Source organism: Coregonus clupeaformis, unplaced genomic scaffold (genome assembly GCF_020615455.1).
Source record: "Coregonus clupeaformis isolate EN_2021a unplaced genomic scaffold, ASM2061545v1 scaf0195, whole genome shotgun sequence".
NCBI classification, from domain to species: Eukaryota; Metazoa; Chordata; class Actinopteri; order Salmoniformes; family Salmonidae; genus Coregonus; species Coregonus clupeaformis.
In genome coordinates, this window is record NW_025533650.1 from 548,443 (window position 1) to 567,500 (window position 19,058).

The 19,058-nt window shown below is 46.3% G+C and overlaps 1 protein-coding gene across 1 annotated transcript in view; it reads left to right on the forward strand.

Annotated features, from left to right (window-relative positions):
• The window catches only part of LOC121543140 (myosin-10-like), a gene marked incomplete at its 3' end in the record, with an annotated part of 30,154 nt that overhangs the window by 7,505 nt on the left and 3,591 nt on the right, over window positions 1–19,058 (forward strand). Inside the window, exons 4-17 of the mRNA XM_045214059.1 lie at window positions 1,974–2,130; window positions 6,388–6,415; window positions 7,418–7,532; window positions 11,126–11,173; window positions 11,404–11,415; window positions 13,396–13,488; window positions 13,645–13,708; window positions 13,924–14,022; window positions 14,301–14,444; window positions 14,631–14,845; window positions 16,700–16,852; window positions 17,557–17,730; window positions 17,905–18,078; window positions 18,245–18,359. Of these exons, the coding sequence (XP_045069994.1) occupies window positions 1,974–2,130; window positions 6,388–6,415; window positions 7,418–7,532; window positions 11,126–11,173; window positions 11,404–11,415; window positions 13,396–13,488; window positions 13,645–13,708; window positions 13,924–14,022; window positions 14,301–14,444; window positions 14,631–14,845; window positions 16,700–16,852; window positions 17,557–17,730; window positions 17,905–18,078; window positions 18,245–18,359 (1,591 nt within the window). The remainder of the gene's footprint in view (window positions 1–1,973; window positions 2,131–6,387; window positions 6,416–7,417; window positions 7,533–11,125; window positions 11,174–11,403; window positions 11,416–13,395; window positions 13,489–13,644; window positions 13,709–13,923; window positions 14,023–14,300; window positions 14,445–14,630; window positions 14,846–16,699; window positions 16,853–17,556; window positions 17,731–17,904; window positions 18,079–18,244; window positions 18,360–19,058) is intronic.

Consider the following 19,058-nt stretch of genomic DNA (forward strand, 5'->3'; position numbering starts at 1 on the left):
CAGTGGGTGGGTAGGGGCGACCAGTCAGAATCCACAGTGGGTGGGTAGGGGCGACCAGTCAGAATCCACAGTGGGTGGGTAGGGGCGACCAGTCAGAATCCACAGTGGGTGGGTAGGGGCGACCAGTCAGAATCCACAGTGGGTGGGTAGGGGCGACCAGTCAGAATCCACAGTGGGTGGGTAGTGGCGACCAGTCAGAATCCACAGTGGGTGGGTAGGGGCGACCAGTCAGAATCCACAGTGGGTGGGTAGGGGAGACCAGTCAGAATCCACAGTGGGTGGGTAGGGGAGACCAGTCAGAATCCACAGTGGGTGGGTAGGGGAGACCAGTCAGAATCCACAGTGGGTGGGTAGGGGAGACCTGTCAGAATCCACAGTGGGTGGGTAGGGGAGCGACCAGTCAGAATCCACAGTGGGTGGGTAGGGGCGACCAGTCAGAATCCACAGTGGGTGGGTAGGGGAGACCTGTCAGAATCCACAGTGGGTGGGTAGGGGAGCGACCTGTCAGAATCCACAGTGGGTGGGTAGGGGAGACCTGTCAGAATCCACAGTGGGTGGGTAGGGGAGCGACCTGTCAGAATCCACAGTGGGTGGGTAGGGGAGCGACCTGTCAGAATCCACAGTGGGTGGGTAGGGGAGCGACCAGTCAGAATCCACAGTGGGTGGGTAGGGGAGCGACCAGTCAGAATCCACAGTGGGTGGGTAGGGGAGACCTGTCAGAATCCACAGTGGGTGGGTAGGGGAGCGACCAGTCAGAATCCACAGTGGGTGGGTAGGGGAGCGACCAGTCAGAATCCACAGTGGGTGGGTAGGGGAGACCTGTCAGAATCCACAGTGGGTGGGTAGGGGAGACCTGTCAGAATCCACAGTGGGTGGGTAGGGGAGACCTGTCAGAATCCACAGTGGGTGGGTAGGGGAGACCTGTCAGAATCCACAGTGGGTGGGTAGGGGAGCGACCTGTCAGAATCCACAGTGGGTGGGTAGGGGAGACCTGTCAGAATCCACAGTGGGTGGGTAGGGGAGACCTGTCAGAATCCACAGTGGGTGGGTAGGGGAGACCTGTCAGAATCCACAGTGGGTGGGTAGGGGGAGCGACCAGTCAGAATCCACAGTGGGTGGGTAGGGGAGACCTGTCAGAATCCACAGTGGGTGGGTAGGGGAGCGACCAGTCAGAATCCACAGTGGGTGGGTAGGGGAGCGACCAGTCAGAATCCACAGTGGGTGGGTAGGGGAGACCTGTCAGAATCCACAGTGGGTGGGTAGGGGAGACCTGTCAGAATCCACAGTGGGTGGGTAGGGGAGACCTGTCAGAATCCACAGTGGGTGGGTAGGGGAGACCTGTCAGAATCCACAGTGGGTGGGTAGGGGAGCGACCTGTCAGAATCCACAGTGGGTGGGTAGGGGAGACCTGTCAGAATCCACAGTGGGTGGGTAGGGGAGACCTGTCAGAATCCACAGTGGGTGGGTAGGGGAGACCTGTCAGAATCCACAGTGGGTGGGTAGGGGAGCGACCAGTCAGAATCCACAGTGGGTGGGTAGGGGAGACCTGTCAGAATCCACAGTGGGTGGGTAGGGGAGACCTGTCAGAATCCACTGCTCCCTCCCTCCCCTCAGACTGACCATCAGATGCAGGCCAACAGTCCAGTAAAAAAAAAAGCTCACTCAGCTGTGCCTCACAAGTAATACAACAAATAATAGCTGTAGCTCAGTTGGTAGAGCATGGCGCTTGCAACGCCAGGGTTGTGGGTTTGTTTCCCACGGGGGGGCAGTATGAAAATGTATGCACTCACTAACTGTAAGTCGCTCTGGATAAGAGCGTCTGCTAAATGACTAAAATGTAAAATGTAAAAATGTACTCATACTGTAGGTTAATGGGTCCTACTGATATTGAGATTAAGCATGGTATTTTAGTTATCATTGAACTTTATGTATATCTAACCTGGGTGTGTGTGTGTGTGTGTGTGTGTTTGCAGACATACTCGGGTCTGTTCTGTGTGGTGATCAACCCCTATAAGAACCTGCCCATCTACACAGAGTCTATAGTGGAGATGTACCGAGGGAAGAAACGCCATGAGATGCCCCCTCACATCTACGCTATATCAGAGGCTGCCTACCGCAGCATGCTACAAGGTAACCCTAACCCCTGACCTCTAACCCCTGACCCCCTCACATCTATGCTATATCAGAGGCTGCCTACCGCAGCATGCTACAACGTAACCCTAACCCCTGACCTCTAACCCCTGACCCTTAACCTCTAACCCCTGACCCCCTCACATCTATGCTATATCAGAGGCTGCCTACCGCAGAATGCTACAAGGTAACCCTAACCCCTGACCTCTAACCCCTGACCCCCTCACATCTATGCTATATCAGAGGCTGCCTACCGCAGCATGCTACAACATAACCCTAACCCCTGACCTCTAACCCCTAACCCCTGACCTCTAACCCCTAACCCCCTCACATCTACGCCACATCAAAGTAATTTGTCAGTTATGATTTTCATTTGCGCATATTTGTTGAACAGTTTCATTTCAATAATAATGTTTTTGTTTCTCAAAATCATTGTCACGTGGTTAATCATAAAAATATTAATTAAAATTATACAAATATAAAAGTTACAATTCAACTAATGCGAGAGCACCAGCCTCTGCATACATTGATAGGCTACACTGTGATCATTGGTGGCTAAATAGGCTAAATGAGCGCATGGAGCCCAGAGATGGCCAATGCAGCCGTTGGCATATAACTGCAATTGTCAACTAAGTAAAAATACATAAAACCCACAAATAAAAACAGTCGAAAATATACTAATGAAAATGTTGGTTCTTTCAATCACATTCATCTCTCTACTCAGCTTGTCTTCCTCCCTTTCTATCTGTCTGGACTTGAGCTATTGCTAGTGAAGTGCAACATTGTATCAAATCAATCAACTGGGTCAGGCCCAAAGCTGTCTCTAGCAAGCTTGCAACATTGTATCAACTAGCCTATTCCAGGCCCTCAGAGTTTCCCCTAGCCAGTGAGCTCGGGACAGACAGCTGTTTTTGCGCAAGGGAAAGATATTTTATGACGTTTCCACTGGATATATGGGATCCTCAGATGATGACATTTTGCTCTTTCACACTGAGGCTTGGTGATTATCAAGGGGGAGATTGTTGGAAATAGGCCTATAGTGAGTAACTATTAGGCTGTCATTCGCAATGGATGTTGAAGAAACAGACGTTGTTGATTTACTGTGTGAGGTGAAGACAACATGACTGAGAACCTCAGCTTATTAGTGGTGGACGTGGTGGCTAAGACAGTCACAAATCAAACTTTACTAGATGTCCACGCAGCAGGCCAGGTAGGCTGCTTCTATGCATGCTCAGGCGTGCGGTCCCTCAACATTAACAAGACAGAAAAACCAGACCCAAGCATGCTCATTGCTCACATGGAGCACTCCAAACAAAAGACAATAAAAAAAATAGATAATCGTAAATGATGGTTATGAAATAAACCAAAACTTGTTTCTCACAAGTGTATCAGGTTGTGAAATCTGCAAACAACATTTCTCGCCGAGAATTTGAACGGTAAATGACTGTAGGCCTAATTAGTAATACAATGCATTAGAAATTAATGTAACCAAATGACGGGGATTAACGGTTACGGTACATTTACTACTGGCGACATACACTACATGACCAAAAGTATGTGGACACCTGCTTGTCGAACATCTCATTCCAAAATCATGGGCATTAATATGGAGTTGGTCCCCTCTTTACTTCTATAACAGTCTCCACTCTTCTGGCAAGGCTTTCCACTAGATGTTGGAACATTGCTGCGGGGACTTGCTTCCATTCAGCCACAAGAGCATTAGTGAGATCGGGCACTGATGTTGGGCAATTAGGCGTGGCTTGCAGTCGGCATTTAAATACATCCCAAAGGTGTTCAATAGGGTTGAGGTCAGGCCTCTGTGCAGGCCAGTCAAGTTCTTCCACACCGATCTCGACAAACCATTTCTGTATGGACCTCACTTTGTGCACGGGGGTATTGTCATGCTGAAACAGGAAAGGGCCTTCTCACAAACTGTTGCCACAAAGTTGGAAGCACAGAATCGTGTAGAATGTCATTGTATGCTGTAGCGTTAAGATTTCCCTTCACTGGAACTAAGGGGCCTAGCCCGAACCATGAAAAATAGCCCCAGACCATTATTCCTCCTCCACCAAACTTTACAGTTGGCACTATGCATTGGGGCAGGTAGCGTTCTCCTGGCATCCGCCAAACCCAGATTCATCCGTCGGACTGCCAGATGGTGAAGTGTGATTCATCACTCCAGAGAAGGCGTTTCCACTGCTCCAGAGTCCAATGGCGGCGAGCTTTACACCACTCCAGCCGACGCTTGGCATTGCGCATGGTGATCTTAGGCTCGTGTGCGGCTGCTCGGCCATGGAAACCCATTTCATGAAGCTTCGGATGAACAGTTATTGTGCTGACGTTGCTTCCAGAGGCAGTTTTGAACTCGGTAGTGAGTGTTGCAACATTTTTACGTGCTACATGCTTCAGCACTCAGCAGTCCCGTTCTGTGAGCTTGCGTGGCCTACCACTTCATGGCTGAGCCCTTGTTGCTCCTAGACGTTTCCACTTCACAATAACAGCACTTACAGTTGACCAGGGCAGCTCTAGCAGGGCAGAAATGTGAAGAAGTGACTTGTTGGAAAGGTGGCCTTCTTTGATGGTGCCATGTTGAAAGTAACAGAGCTCTTCAGTGAGGCCATTCTACTGCCAATGTTTGTCTATGGAGATTGTATGGCTGTGTGCTCGATTTTATACACCTTTCAGCAACGGCTGTGGCTGAAATTTGAAGGGGTGTCCACATACTTTTGTATATATAGTGTATGCAATGGGGAATTGATAAAAATAAACAATCAAAGAACAAACAATGAATGCGCAAGAATTGACGGGAGACAGCTCAGTGGATTCTGGAGAGCTGAGTGCATGCATTCTGGAGTGAGACAACCCATATCTTCGCCACACACCCCTCCCCTTCTTCTTGTCTCAAAATGTTTAATTATACTCAAGACATTATCTTCACACATATTTTAGATGCTTTTCACTGACAGCCGTAACTCAATAATCAACTAGTCCTTTTCCCATCCCGCTGCCTATGAAAGACTTCCTCATATGCTATTTCTCTCCTGTTCTATTGGTTTTCATATCAACTTTCTTTCGTTGTCCTGAAGCCAAATGCACAATCCTAGTCATATTAGCAACCCATCCTAGTTGTTGCATCTTTAGATTCACCCTCTTTCTAAGTTTCTAACACAGATTTTCATCTCTGTCATCAGGTGCATCAGGGGGGCTGTTTAGAATGGTGTTTTCCCTTTTTCCCACAAATTGTATTTTGGGTAATGGTTGAAAATGTTGTTTTATTGGCTGCTTCATTACAGGAGTTGCATGTTTTGTTAAGATGAATTACCATAATCTAAATGTGATTTCTGTCATTCTGAGCACCATGGGTAGATGCCCTAATGGGTTGCATACCCAATGCATATGTGTCTGATACATTTCTCAAATGGCCGGTAAATTAAAATCTTCCCGGCCACGTTGTCCTGTGCCACATTTTCCTAACGGAAACCCTGCTGACAGTGTAGCTGCCATATAAATCCATGTTTTTTGTGGAAGCATAGGGAAACAGTGGCAATGACAATATCTTGGTGCTGCAAATGGCAGTAGTAATGACAGTTCGTTCTAGGACTTTTCCCACGCTTCATGTATTATGATAGGAGTGTGACAAACAAACACTGATTGTGCCACTCTTCTCCATTAAAACCGGTTAGAGACTGATTGAGCAACATTTCTTTTTTCAATTCATTAGATAACAAGACAGTCAGTCTCTCTCTCTCTCTCTCTCTCTCTCTCTCTCTTATTATTTCTTTCTTTCAGTGTGACAGGTGTGTGTCTGTGTTCTGTGATCCTATTGATAATTGAACCAGTATGACCGGTATGTGTGCGTGTCCATGCATGTCTGTGCGTATGCGTGCGTGTGTGTGTGCTTTCCTCTCTGTGTGTGTGTCCGTGCATCAGAGGAAACCTTAAAAAGAGTCAGGCCGATGTGTTGGAGTCTGTAGTGTGGGCTGGAGCATTGGTCTAAGGTCTGTTTGGAGAGACCACTTCTGTGGCTTTGACCTCCTTCCTCCTCAGTACACGACAATGCTGCTCAGTGAGAGCTGTTGAAATCACACACACACTGACAGCCTTTGTGTTTCAGTGAGGTTCTCTGAGATTGATTGACAAATGTATCGATGACCCTGTTGCAATGATTACTGGTGTAATAAATGAAGGTAGTACTGTTCAATGGATAATATGTGTGTGAGGTTGTCATATTCTACTTGTATTATTATTCTCTCACAGACAGGGAAGATCAGTCTATCCTCTGCACGTGAGTAACCTGGGGTTATTTATCTGTCTTGTTTGTCTGCCTGCCTGTCTGTCTGTTTGCCTGTCTGCCTGTCTGTCTGCCTGTCTTGTCTGTCTATCTGTTTGCCTGTCTGTCTGTTTGCCTGTCTGCCTGTCTGTCTGCCTGTCTTGTCTGTCTATCTGTTTGCCTGTCTGTCTTGTCTGCCTGTCTTGTCTGTCTGCCTGTCGTCCGTCCGTCTGTCTGAATTCCCACCATGGTAAATGATCCCAGTTTAGATTACTGAAGCTGAGTATAGCTTAGTTTCTGCTAGGATCCTGTTTTTAGAAGGTTCCAGCCTAGTCCCCCTCCAACATTAGGAGTATTTTTTAGTTTTTCTATATTCTCCTTTATTCCCATCCTACATAAACACCACGACTACTGTCTGTATCCTGCACACCTGCTCTCTGTTTATAGAGGAATATACTGCATGGTTCCTCTGTTCACTGGTGGCCTGCATGTGTGTATCTAGTTGTATTTTATATGCAAGGTGTGCGTGTCCTTTCTGTTATATGTGTTTGTGTTGTGTTTATATGTCCTCCAAAACTGGGTTGTATATGTGTATTTTTATAGAGGACCCTTGTGAAACGAGATGGGGTTTATGTGTGTGAGTTTCTCATACTTGTTTCTGTGTGTGTCTGTGTGTCTGTGTGTGTGTCTGTGTGTGTGTGTGTGTGTGTGTGTGTGTGTGTGTGTGTGTGTGTGTGTGCGTGCGTGCGTGCGTGCGTGCGTGCGTGCGTGCGTGCGTGCGTGCGTGCGTGCGTGGGTGGGTGTGTGTGTGTGTGTGTGTGTGTGTGTGTGTGTGTGTGTGTGTGTGTGTGTGTGTGTGTGTGTGTGCGTGCGTGCGTGCGTGCGTGCGTGCGTGCGTGGGGGTGGGTGGGTGTGTGTGTGTGTGTGTGTGTGTGGGTGGGTGTGTGTGGGTGTGTGGGTGTGTGTGGGTGGGTGTGTGTGGGTGTGTGGGTGTGTGTGTGTGTGTGTGTGTTCCAGAGGCGAGTCTGGCGCAGGGAAGACAGAGAACACTAAGAAAGTCATCCAGTATCTGGCTCATGTGGCCTCGTCCCATAAGACTGGAACTCTGGGTAGAAACAAGGAGGCCTCACAGGTAAACTGGGGAAGGAGAGAGAGAGAGAGAGAGAGAGAGAGAGAGAGAGAGAGAGAGAGAGAGAGAGAGAGAGAGAGAGAGAGAGAGAGAGAGAGAGAGAGAGAGAGAGAGAGAGAGAGAGAGAGAGAGAGAGAGAGAGAGAGAGAGAGAGAGAGAGAGAGAGAGAGAGAGAGAGAGAGAGAGAGAGAAAGGGAGGAGAAAATGGGGAGAGGGGGAGGAAAGGAGACAAAGACAAAGAAGGAGAAGAGGATGTGAGGAAAGAGATGAATTGGAAGAAGGAGGATAAGAATAGGTTGAGAATTGATTGATGGATGATGTTTATTGTCCTGACTGAGGGTGATAATTGATTGATGGATGATGTTTATTGTCCTGACTGAGGGAGAGGATTGATTGATGGATGATGTTTATTGTCCTGACTGAGGAAGAGGATTGATTGATGCTTGATATTTATTGACCTGACTGAGGTTGAGAATTGATTGATGGATGATGTTTATTGTCCTGACTGAGGGTGAGAATTGATTGATGGATGATGTTTATTGTCCTGACTGAGGAAGAGGATTAATTTATGCTTGATGTTTATTGTCCTGACTGAGGAAGAGGATTTATTGATGGATGATGTTTATTGGCCTGACTGAGGGAGAGGATGTATTGATGGATGATGTTTATTGTCCTGACTGAGGAAGAGATTTGATTGATGGATGATGTTTATTGTCCTGACTGAGGGAGAAGATTGATTGATGGATGATGTTTATTGTCCTGACTGAGGAAGAGGATTGATTGATGGATGATGTTTATTGTCCTGACTGAGGGTGAGAATTGATTGATGGATGATGTTTATTGTCCTGACTGAGGAAGAGGGTTGATTGATGGATGATGTTTATTGTCCTGACTGAGGGAGAGGATTGATTGATGGATGATGTTTATTGTCCTGACTGAGGAAGAGGATTGATTGATGGATGATGTTTATTGTCCTGACTGAGGGTGAGAATTGATTGATGGATGATGTTTATTGTCCTGACTGAGGGATAGGATTGATTGATGGATGATGTTTATTGTCCTGACTGAGGAAGAGGATTGATTGATGGATGATGTTTATTGTCCTGACTGAGGGAGAGGGTTGATTGATGGATGATGTTTATTGTCCTGACTGAGGGTGATAATTGATTGATGGATGATGTTTATTGTCCTGACTGAGGGAGAGGATTGATTGATGGATGATGTTTATTGTCCTGACTGAGGAAGAGGATTGATTGATGGTTGATATTTATTGACCTGACTGAGGTTGAGAATTGATTGATGGATGATGTTTATTGTCCTGACTGAGGGTGAGAATTGATTGATGGATGATGTTTATTGTCCTGACTGAGGGAGAGGATTGATTGATGGATGATGTTTATTGTCCTGACTGAGGAAGAGGATTGATTGATGCTTGATATTTATTGACCTGACTGAGGTTGAGAATTGATTGATGGATGATGTTTATTGTCCTGACTGAGGGTGAGAATTGATTGATGGATGATGTTTATTGTCCTGACTGAGGAAGAGGATTGATTGATGGATGATGTTTATTGTCCTGACTGAGGGAGAGGGTTGATTGATGGATGATGTTTATTGTCCTGACTGAGGGTGATAATTGATTGATGGATGATGTTTATTGTCCTGACTGAGGGAGAGGATTGATTGATGGATGATGTTTATTGTCCTGACTGAGGAAGAGGATTGATTGATGCTTGATATTTATTGACCTGACTGAGGTTGAGAATTGATTGATGGATGATGTTTATTGTCCTGACTGAGGGTGAGAATTGATTGATGGATGATGTTTATTGTCCTGACTGAGAGAGGAATTGATTGATGGATGATGTTTATTGTCCTGACTGAGGAAGATGATTTATTGATGGATGATGTTTATTGTCCTGACTGAGGGAGAGGATGTATTGATGGATGATGTTTATTGTCCTGACTGAGGAAGAGGTTTGATTGATGGATGATGTTTATTGTCCTGACTGAGGGAGAGGTTTGATTGATGGATGATGTTTATTGTCCTGACTGAGGGAGAGGATTGATTGATGGATGATGTTTTTGTCCTGACTGAGGGAGAGGTTTGATTGATGGATGATGTTTATTGTCCTGACTGAGGGAGAGGATTGATTGATGGATGATGTTTATTGTCCTGACTGAGGGAGAGGAATGATTGATGCTTGATGTTTATTGTCCTGATTGAGGGAGAGGATTGATTGATGGATGATGTTTATTGTCCTGACTGAGGGAGAGGATTGATTGATGGATGATGTTTATTGTCCTGACTGAGGGAGAGGATTGATTGATGGATGATGTTTATTGTCCTGACTGAGGGATTGGATTGATTGATGGATGATGTTTATTGTCCTGACTGAGGGAGAGGATTTATTGATGGATGATGTTTATTGTCCTGACTGAGGGATTGGATTGATTGATGGAATATGTTTATTATCCTGACTGAGGGAGAGGATTGATTGATGGATGATGTTTATTGTCCTGACTGAGGGAGAGGGTTGATTGATGGATGATGTTTATTGTCCTGACTGAGGGAGAGGATTGATTGATGGATGATGTTTATTGTCCTGACTGAGGGATTGGATTGATTGATGGAATATGTTTATTATCCTGACTGAGGGAGAGTTTTGATTGATGGATGATGTTTATTGTCCTGACTGAGGGAGAGGATTGATTGATGGATGATGTTTATTGTCCTGACTGAGGGAGTGGATTGATTGATGGATGATGTTTATTGTCCTGACTGAGGGAGTGGATTGATTGATGGATGATGTTTATTGTCCTGACTGAGGGAGAGGATTGATTGATGGATGATGTTTATTGTCCTGACTGAGGGAGAGGATTGATTGATGGATGATGTTTATTGTCCTGACTGAGGGAGAGGATTGATTGATGGATGATGTTTATTGTCCTGACTGAGGGAGTGGATTGATTGATGGATGATGTTTATTGTCCTGACTGAGGGAGAGGATTGATTGATGGATGATGTTTATTGTCCTGACTGAGGGAGAGGATTGATTGATGGATGATGTTTATTGTCCTGACTGAGGGATTGGATGGGGAAAGAGAATAAGGCAGGAAGAGAGTGAAAGAATGAGAAGAGAAGGGGAGAAAAGATGGCAGAGAGGAGGAGTGGTGTAGGGATGACTTGTTATGACTTGATATGAAGTTGATGTATGTTGAAACTATGGAAACAAGGTGTACTGCTACATTTTGCTTTACACTACATGTTGCTACTACTCCATGACTTTCTGTAAACTACTGTCCTTCTTGCTGATCAAGTGCTGCTGGAGGAATCATTATAGAGTGACCTCTATAATCATTCCTGTCTCTCTGCTCCTCTCCTCTCTCCCTGCCCTCTCCTCTCATTCCCCCTCTCTTGTACTATCCTCCCCCTACTGCCCTTTATCCTCCCCTTTTTCTACTGTTTCCCTTCTCTTCTTTCTCCTATCCTTTCCTCCCTCTCTCCCTCCTCCCTCTTGATTTTGCACTCTCTCCTACCCTCTCTCCTCCAACCTCCCCCTCTTTCCTCTCCTCCTTCTCTCCTGTGTATTCAGATGGATGGCAGTAGGTCGTTGCCCAGGGGCAGTTCTATGGTGAACAGGGTGAGTGGGCTCTATCCTCTCCTGTCTTCACCTCTTCCCTTCTCTTCTGATTCTGGTGGTGCTCCAGACTGACGTCCTTTAACAACACCATTACTGATGTGTTCCTCCATAATTGTCAAGCGTTTTGTTTTTGTTTTGTACTGCATTCATTGGTCTGTTGTTGTCTTTTGTTTGTTTGTTTGTCTCATCTGTTAATTCTCCCAACCTTCCCCCTTTTCTCAATCTCTCAGAGTGTGCAATATGTGAGTATAATATAAAGTATAAGGACTATTATCACCACTGTGGGCTGATTGAGGTCAAACATGGCAGATAGATGTAGAATGTATAGAACAGACATAATTATCTTGTTCTGTATTAGAGAGAATCATGTCTGTTCTAGACAATACATTTCTATCTGAATGTTCTGTAACGTTGCTCCCTCCTGAATGAAAGCCCTGCTGTTCTCTGGTGTCTATGGGTGTTTGGCTTTTTACTGTACGGTATATCTGTAGCAACACCCAATGGGTGCTAGAATAAGTGGTGATGGGCGGGTCTATGAATCTCTCCCAATGTCCTGATTGGCTGGATTAACGACCTGTCAATCGTCAAACCTGTCACGATCGTTGAGAGACGGGTCAGACCAAGGTGCAGCGTGGTATGCGTACATGTTTATTAATACGAATAAACACTTGACAAAATAACAAAACAACGAACCGTGACGCTCAAACAGTGGCTACAACACAACAAGCCAAACGCGAGTCAAGATCCCACAACTAAGGTAGGCAACCAGGCTACCTAAGTATGATCCCCAATCAGAGACAACGAGCGACAGCTGCCTCTGATTGGGAATCACACCCGGCCAAACATAGAAATATCAACCTAGATTTACCACATAGAAATACAATAACATAGATCTCAACAGAAACTCACACCCTGACCCAACCAACAAGAGTTCTCTAGATCAGGGCGTGACAAAACCATATACAGTTGCCCAATGAAAATGCTCTGGTTTCCTGATTGACAGCTGGTGTTAATCCAGCCAAAAGGTGGGTCTCAGAATCATTCCCCCATCAGTGAAGGAAGGCTTTGGAATTCACTGATAATGTACAAAAGCTTGGTTTTAAAACAACTGCCGATCTGAAAACCAGATAGGTGTACGCAATATGGTGGAAGCTCCCCTAAACCCTCTGGATGCGTAGATAGAGCCATCACCTTAGTGATTACACCTATCCATTCTTTCCTGATCTGCTAGCACTGAAGGGGTATTGGCTAGAGGTTGTTCTCAGACCGGGCTATAGACCTCCCTCCCCATCCTCCCTTTACAGTGAATGAGCTCATAGCTTCCATTCTGGTGGCCACACCTGTGAATGATGCCCAAATACAACAGGCATTTACCATGTAGAATAGTTAAGCATACATTCTGGCTGTCCAGGAATTTCCATACATACCTGTCTGTGTGCGTGCTTTTGTGTGTGTGCGTGCTTTTATGTGCGTGTGTTTTTGCGTGCGTGTGTGTGCACTTGGTGCTTTGTCTGGTAGTATGTGCATTGTTCGCAGCCTGAGCTTTGTTCCAATACAAAGCCCTGGCTTCTTGCTGTGTGTAGCTTTGAGTGCTGCTTGGCTGACGTTCTTTACCTGCCGCTTTTAAATCCACCTACAGTAGCTCCCTAGATAATGACACAGCTAATGCTAATGCTAATGCTAATACTACTGTACTTAAAGCTATAGTCAGAGCTAGTAGTGCTATAGCTTGAGCCACTGTGTAGCTAAAGCTAGAGCTAGCATCTGCGGCCATACTTTCTGATCTAACGCAGTGGCTCTCAACTGACACGACAAATACATGTGAAATAGTGCAAATGCACAGGGACAGGCTATTACACAGCCTCTGTGCTAGTTGGTTTCTGCTTAAGCCAACTTAGCCGTTGTCTTGCCAAGGTCTGGCCGAGGTCTTGGCAAGGCAACAATGTAGAGTTGTTGAATGCACAAAGTCTGGCACCTTGGCTGGCATATGATAGATGGCTAGATGCTGAAAATGTCAATAAGAGAACACATGAAAAGCTATTTATCTCTAGATTACTCTGGGCTTACCAGAGTTGAGACCACTGGGTTACTGCCTGGTTTACTGGCTGATGGGTCTGGTCTCCCCTCTTCTGTACTGGGATTGGGGGAACAGTATTTTGGGTTGTGGAGTTGCTTTGTGATGTATATCCCAGTGTTGATGAAGTGCCTGTCCTGTCCTCCAGGGGGAGCTAGAGAGACAGCTGCTACAGGCCAACCCCATCCTGGAGGCCTTCGGAAACGCCAAGACCGTCAAGAACGACAACTCCTCCAGATTTGTAAGAATGTATTAATATCTAGATTGATCCCAGATCTACAGTATATTTTTTATTGGCTGTATTTTTCTTTACTGTGTTTGCTGTTGAGTTTGCATAATTAGAAAATGTGTATGTTAGATCATCAACTGACACATTTCTTCTCCTCTTGTCTCTCAGGGCAAATTCATCCGTATTAACTTTGACGTGGCTGGATACATTGTCGGTGCCAACATTGAGACCTGTATCCTTCCTCTGCAGTCAGACTCTGTTTCAAGTCCCAACCTAAATATTATGGTTGGAACTCATTAGTATGCTCACCGGTGGGTCATTGCTAATCTGTCATCAGGTAGAAGTTGCCCTTACACACAGGGGTCAGCTCAGGGAAGCAAGGGATGCAAAACTTCCCTTAGATTAGTGTCTGGGGCTATTGAACCCTTCCTTAAACCCTGACCTCAGACCTGCTGGAGAAGTCGAGGGCGATCCGCCAGGCCAAAGATGAGAGGACCTTCCACATCTTTTACCAACTCATGTGTGGAGCTTCAGAGGCCACCAGAGGTGAGAGATGGGGAGAGGAGGAAGAGAGGGTAGGAGAGGAGGAAGAGAGGGTAGGAGAGGAGGAAGAGAGGGTAGGAGAGGAGGAAGAGAGGGTAGGAGAGGAGGAAGAGAGGGTAGGAGAGGGAGGTGAGAAAGGGGATGGGTTGAATAGATAGATCTGTGGGGTTGTTGTTTGAAAAAGGAACTTCGATTCATGACGTTTTATCCTTTTACTGATAACTGGCATCCCCCTCTTTCTCTCTGTTTCCATCTCTCTCTCCCTCTCTGTCTCTCCGTAGCGGACCTTCTCCTGGGTAGTGCTGACCAGTACAGGTTTCTGAGTGGAGGTGCTATTCCTGTTCCAGGTCAGAGTGACGCTGACAACTTCACCCAGACCATGGACTCTATGACCATCATGGGATTCACACCTGAGGAGTCTCTGTGTAAGCGAGGAGAGGAGAGGAGAGGAGAGGAGAGGAGAGGAGAGGAGAGGAGGGGAGGGGAGGGGAGGGGAGGGAGGGGAGGAGAGAAAGACAGAGCTTTCCTCAGAACATTGGAGTAAAAAACTATATTTTCTCTCAATCCCTCTCTTTCTGCCTGTCTCTCTTCCTCTTCCCTCCTCCTCCTAGCCATGTTGAAGGTGATCTCTGCGGTGCTCCAGTTTGGGAACATCTCGTTCACTAAGGAGAAGAACCAGGACCAGTGCTCCATGCCTGACGACACGGCTGCCCAGAAACTGAGCCACCTGCTGGGCATCAGCGTGCTGGAGTTCTCCCGGGCCATCCTCACCCCGAGGATTAAAGTAGGACGCGAGTACGTCCAGAAGGCCCAGACCAAAGAACAGGTGAGACACGCACACACATGAATACACTAGTCCTGAGAATATCTAAGACTAAGAGCATAGTATTTGGTACAAATCACTCCATAAGCTCTAAACCTCAGCTGAATTGGGTAATGAATAATATGGCTTTTGAGCAAGTTGAGGAGACTAAACTTCTTGGTGTCATCTTAGACTGTACGTTTTCATGGTCAAGGCATATTGATTTAATTGCTGTAAAGATGGGGCGAGGTTTGTCTGTGATAAAGAGATGCTCAGCATTCTTAACACCACACATGAGCAAAGAAGTCCTGCAAGCTGTAGTTTTATCATATCTTAACTACTTCCAGGTGATATGGTCAGGTGTTGCAAAGAAGGACATAGGAAAGCTGCAGCAGCCTCAGAACAGAACAGCACGTCTTGCCCTTCAATGTTCACAGAGAGATAATGTCAACAAAATGCATGTTGATCTCTTCTGGCTTAAAGGAAAGATTGACTGTATCACTTCTTGTTTTTTGCAAGAAATATAATGTGTTAAAAACTCCAAACTGTCTATTCAATCAACTAACATACAGCTCTGACAGACATGCGTACCCCACAAGACATGCCACAAGAAGTCTCTTCACAGTCCCTTAAAGCAACACACAGTAATATATAGAGCCATGGTCACATGGAACTCCCTGCCATCTCAAATCACTCAAGCTAGCTGCAAAATTAGCTTTAAAAAAACAAATATAAACAGCACATCACAGCACAGCTCCTCTCCCCTTTCTGACCTAAATAGCTTGTTGTATCCTCTGCCTCCCGAGCACATCTGGTGTTTGGGTTAAAGATAAGATGTGCCCTTGGCATTAGGATATCAGGACCTGCTTAGAGAAAGCAATTGTAAACAAAGCCTCAGTAGAGTAAGGACTTTGGTCGTGCTCCATATGATGATGAAGTTCAAGAGATTCAACATTGCTGAGGTGAAAACTGTAGTTGAAGCTTTAGCTGGAGGAAACTGATGTATGGGACTGTTCATTTTATGAATGGCTCCACCCCGGTGGGACTCTGTTAATTTTATGAATGGCTCCACCCCGGTGGGACTGTTCATTTTATGAATGGCTCCACCCCGGTGAGACTCTGTTCATTTTATGAATGGCTCCACCCCGGTGGGACTGTTCATTTTATGAATGGCTCCACCCCGGTGGGACTGTTCATTTTATGAATGGCTCCACCCCGGTGGGACTGTTCATTTTATGAATGGCTCCACCCCGGTGGGACTGTTCATTTTATGAATGGCTCCACCCCAGTGGGACTCTGTTCATTTTATGAATGGCTCCACCCCGGTGGGACTGTTCATTTTATGAATGGCTCCACCCCGGTGGGACTCTGTTCATTTTATGAATGGCTCCACCCCGGTGGGACTCTGTTCATTTTATGAATGGCTCCACCCCGGTGGGACTGTTCATTTTTATGAACTACTCCACCAAGTTACACTTTACCGTAAAGAGAACCCACTGTGGGTGGTGACTAACAGAAGGCCAGATTTTAAGAGAAGATAAACGATGTGTTGTTGTCTACAGTGATATACTGTAGACTAAGTGTAGACAAGTGTGTATTCTTATTCTAAATGTATGTAGTTATGTCCTTGAGTTGTTGTTGTCTATTAATGTGTTGTGTCATGTCATGTTTTACGTTTTGTGTGAACCCCAGGAGGAGGAGCTGTGTTAGAATCAGCTGATGGGGATCCTAATCAAATCACACACACACACACACACACACACACACACACACACACACACACACACACACATACAACTGGTGTAAGAAGCACATGCTGGTTTCTTAAAATCCCTAAATGAATAATGCTCTCTCTCTCTTCTGTCTATCTCACTCTAGGCTGACTTTGCAGTGGAGGCGTTGGCCAAAGCTACATATGAGCGTCTGTTCCGTTGGCTGGTCCACAGGATCAACCGAGCGCTGGACCGCAGACAGAGACAGGGAGCCTCTTTCATAGGCATACTGGACATAGCAGGCTTCGAGATCTTCCAGGTGTGTGTGTGTGTTTGTGTGTGTGTGTCTGTGAGTGTGTCTGAGTGTGTGTGTGTGTCTGTGTGTGTATGTGTTGTCTTTCTTTCATCTCCTGTTTGCAGTCTCTTCTCAGGTTCACTAATAATATCTGCCCTCTATCTTCCCCTCTCTCATCCCTCTATCTTCCCCTCTCTCATCCCTCTATCTCCTCTCTCATCCCTCTATCTTCCCCTCTCTCATCCCTCTATCTCCCCTCTCTCATCCCTCTATCTTCCCCTCTCTCATCCCTCTATCTTCCCCTCTCTCATCCCTCTATCTTCCCCTCTCTCATCCCTCTATCTTCCCCTCTCTCATCCCTCTATCTCCCCTCTCTCATCCCTCTATCTCCCCTCTCTCATCCCTCTATCTCCCCTCTCTCATCCCTCTATCTTCCCCTCTCTCATCCCTCTATCTCCCCCTCTCTCATCCCTCTATCTTCCCCTCTCTCATCCCTCTATCTTCCCCTCTCTCATCCCTCTATCTTCCCCTCTCTCATCCCTCTATCTCCCCTCTCTCATCCCTCTATCTCCCCTCTCTCATCCCTCTATCTCCCCTCTCTCATCCCTCTATCTTCCCCTCTCTCATCCCTCTATCTCCCCTCTCTCATCCCTCTATCTTCCCCTCTCTCATCCCTCAATTTTTCCCTCTCTCATCCCTCTATCTTTCTATGTCCCCTCCCTCCACAGTTGAACTCATTTGAGCAGCTGTGCATCAACTACACCAATGAGAAGCTGCAGCAGCTGTTCAACCACACCATGTTTATCCTGGAGCAGGAGGAGTACCAGAGGGAGGGCATCGAGTGGAACTTCATCGACTTCGGCCTGGACCTGCAGCCCTGCATCGACCTCATTGAAAGACCGGTACACACACACACGTAGCTCACCTTCAACCTTCGCCTGGATAAAACCGAACATCCACCTGACCTGGAACAGGAGCACTTTAACCCTTTAATAAAACATATTAGTTGTGAAGTGAATTATCAGGTGTTCTTACCTCTATTCATCTCTGTCCCTCCCTACCCCCTCCCACTTAAGGCCCAGCCCCCTGGTGTGCTGGCCCTATTGGATGAGGAGTGTTGGTTTCCGCGGGCAACAGATCGTTCATTTGTGGATAAGCTGTCTGCTGAGCAGGGGACACACCCTAAATTCTTCAAACCACGACAAATACGACAAGAGGCCGACTTCGCCATCATACACTACGCTGGGAAGGTACTCTATCCATCCATCCATCTCTCCCTTTCTCTCTCTATCATCCCTCCTTACACTGGAAAGGTATCTTCCTCTCATTCTGTCCATCTGTCATTCATCTTCATACACACAGGTGGAAAGGTGTTTCTAAATCTCCCCCCCCTCTCTCTCTCTCTTCATCTGTCAGGTGGACTATAAGGCAGATGATTGGCTGGTGAAGAACATGGATCCTCTGAATGACAACATAGCATCTCTCCTCCACCAGTCCTCTGATCACTTCATCTCTGAGCTCTGGAGAGAGGGTACGACACACACACACACACAGAGTAAAACAAATACTTCATACCCTTTATCAGAGATTTAGTCAGAAATGACACTGACCTAACAGTTTCTAATAGACAGGTGAAATCCACCTTTTTCTATATGAGGATTACCCCATATCTGTTTGTGATTTACCGCATAATAATGCTTCCCCAGAATGAACTAACACCTTTATTTCTCTCTCTCTACTACCCTTCTCTTCTATTTGCTCTCTCTTTATTTATCTTCCCTCCTCTCACTGTCTTTTCATCTACCTATTTCTCTCCCGTCTCATTCCCTTCTCTGTTTCTCTTGCTTCAACTCAAACTATTCTCTCACTCCCTCCTCCCTTCTCCTCTCCTCTATTTCTGTTTTTCTTACCACTATTCTTTCCCTCTTCGCTCTTAATTTCCTCTCGGTCCTCCTCCTCTCCTCCCTCTCTCCCTCTCCTCTTTCTTTCCTCTCTGTCCTCCTCCTCTCCTCCCTCTTTCCTCTTTCTTTCCTCTCTGTCCTCCTCCTCTCCTCCCTCTCTCCCTCTCCTCTTTCTTTCCTCTCTGTCCTCCTCCTCTCCTCCCTCTCTCCCTCTCATTTCCTCTCTGTCCTCCTCCTCTCCTCCCTCTCTCCTCTTTCTTTCCTCTCTGTCCTCCTCCTCTCCTCCCTCTCTCCCTCTCCTCTTTCTTTCCTCTCTGTTCTCCTCCTCC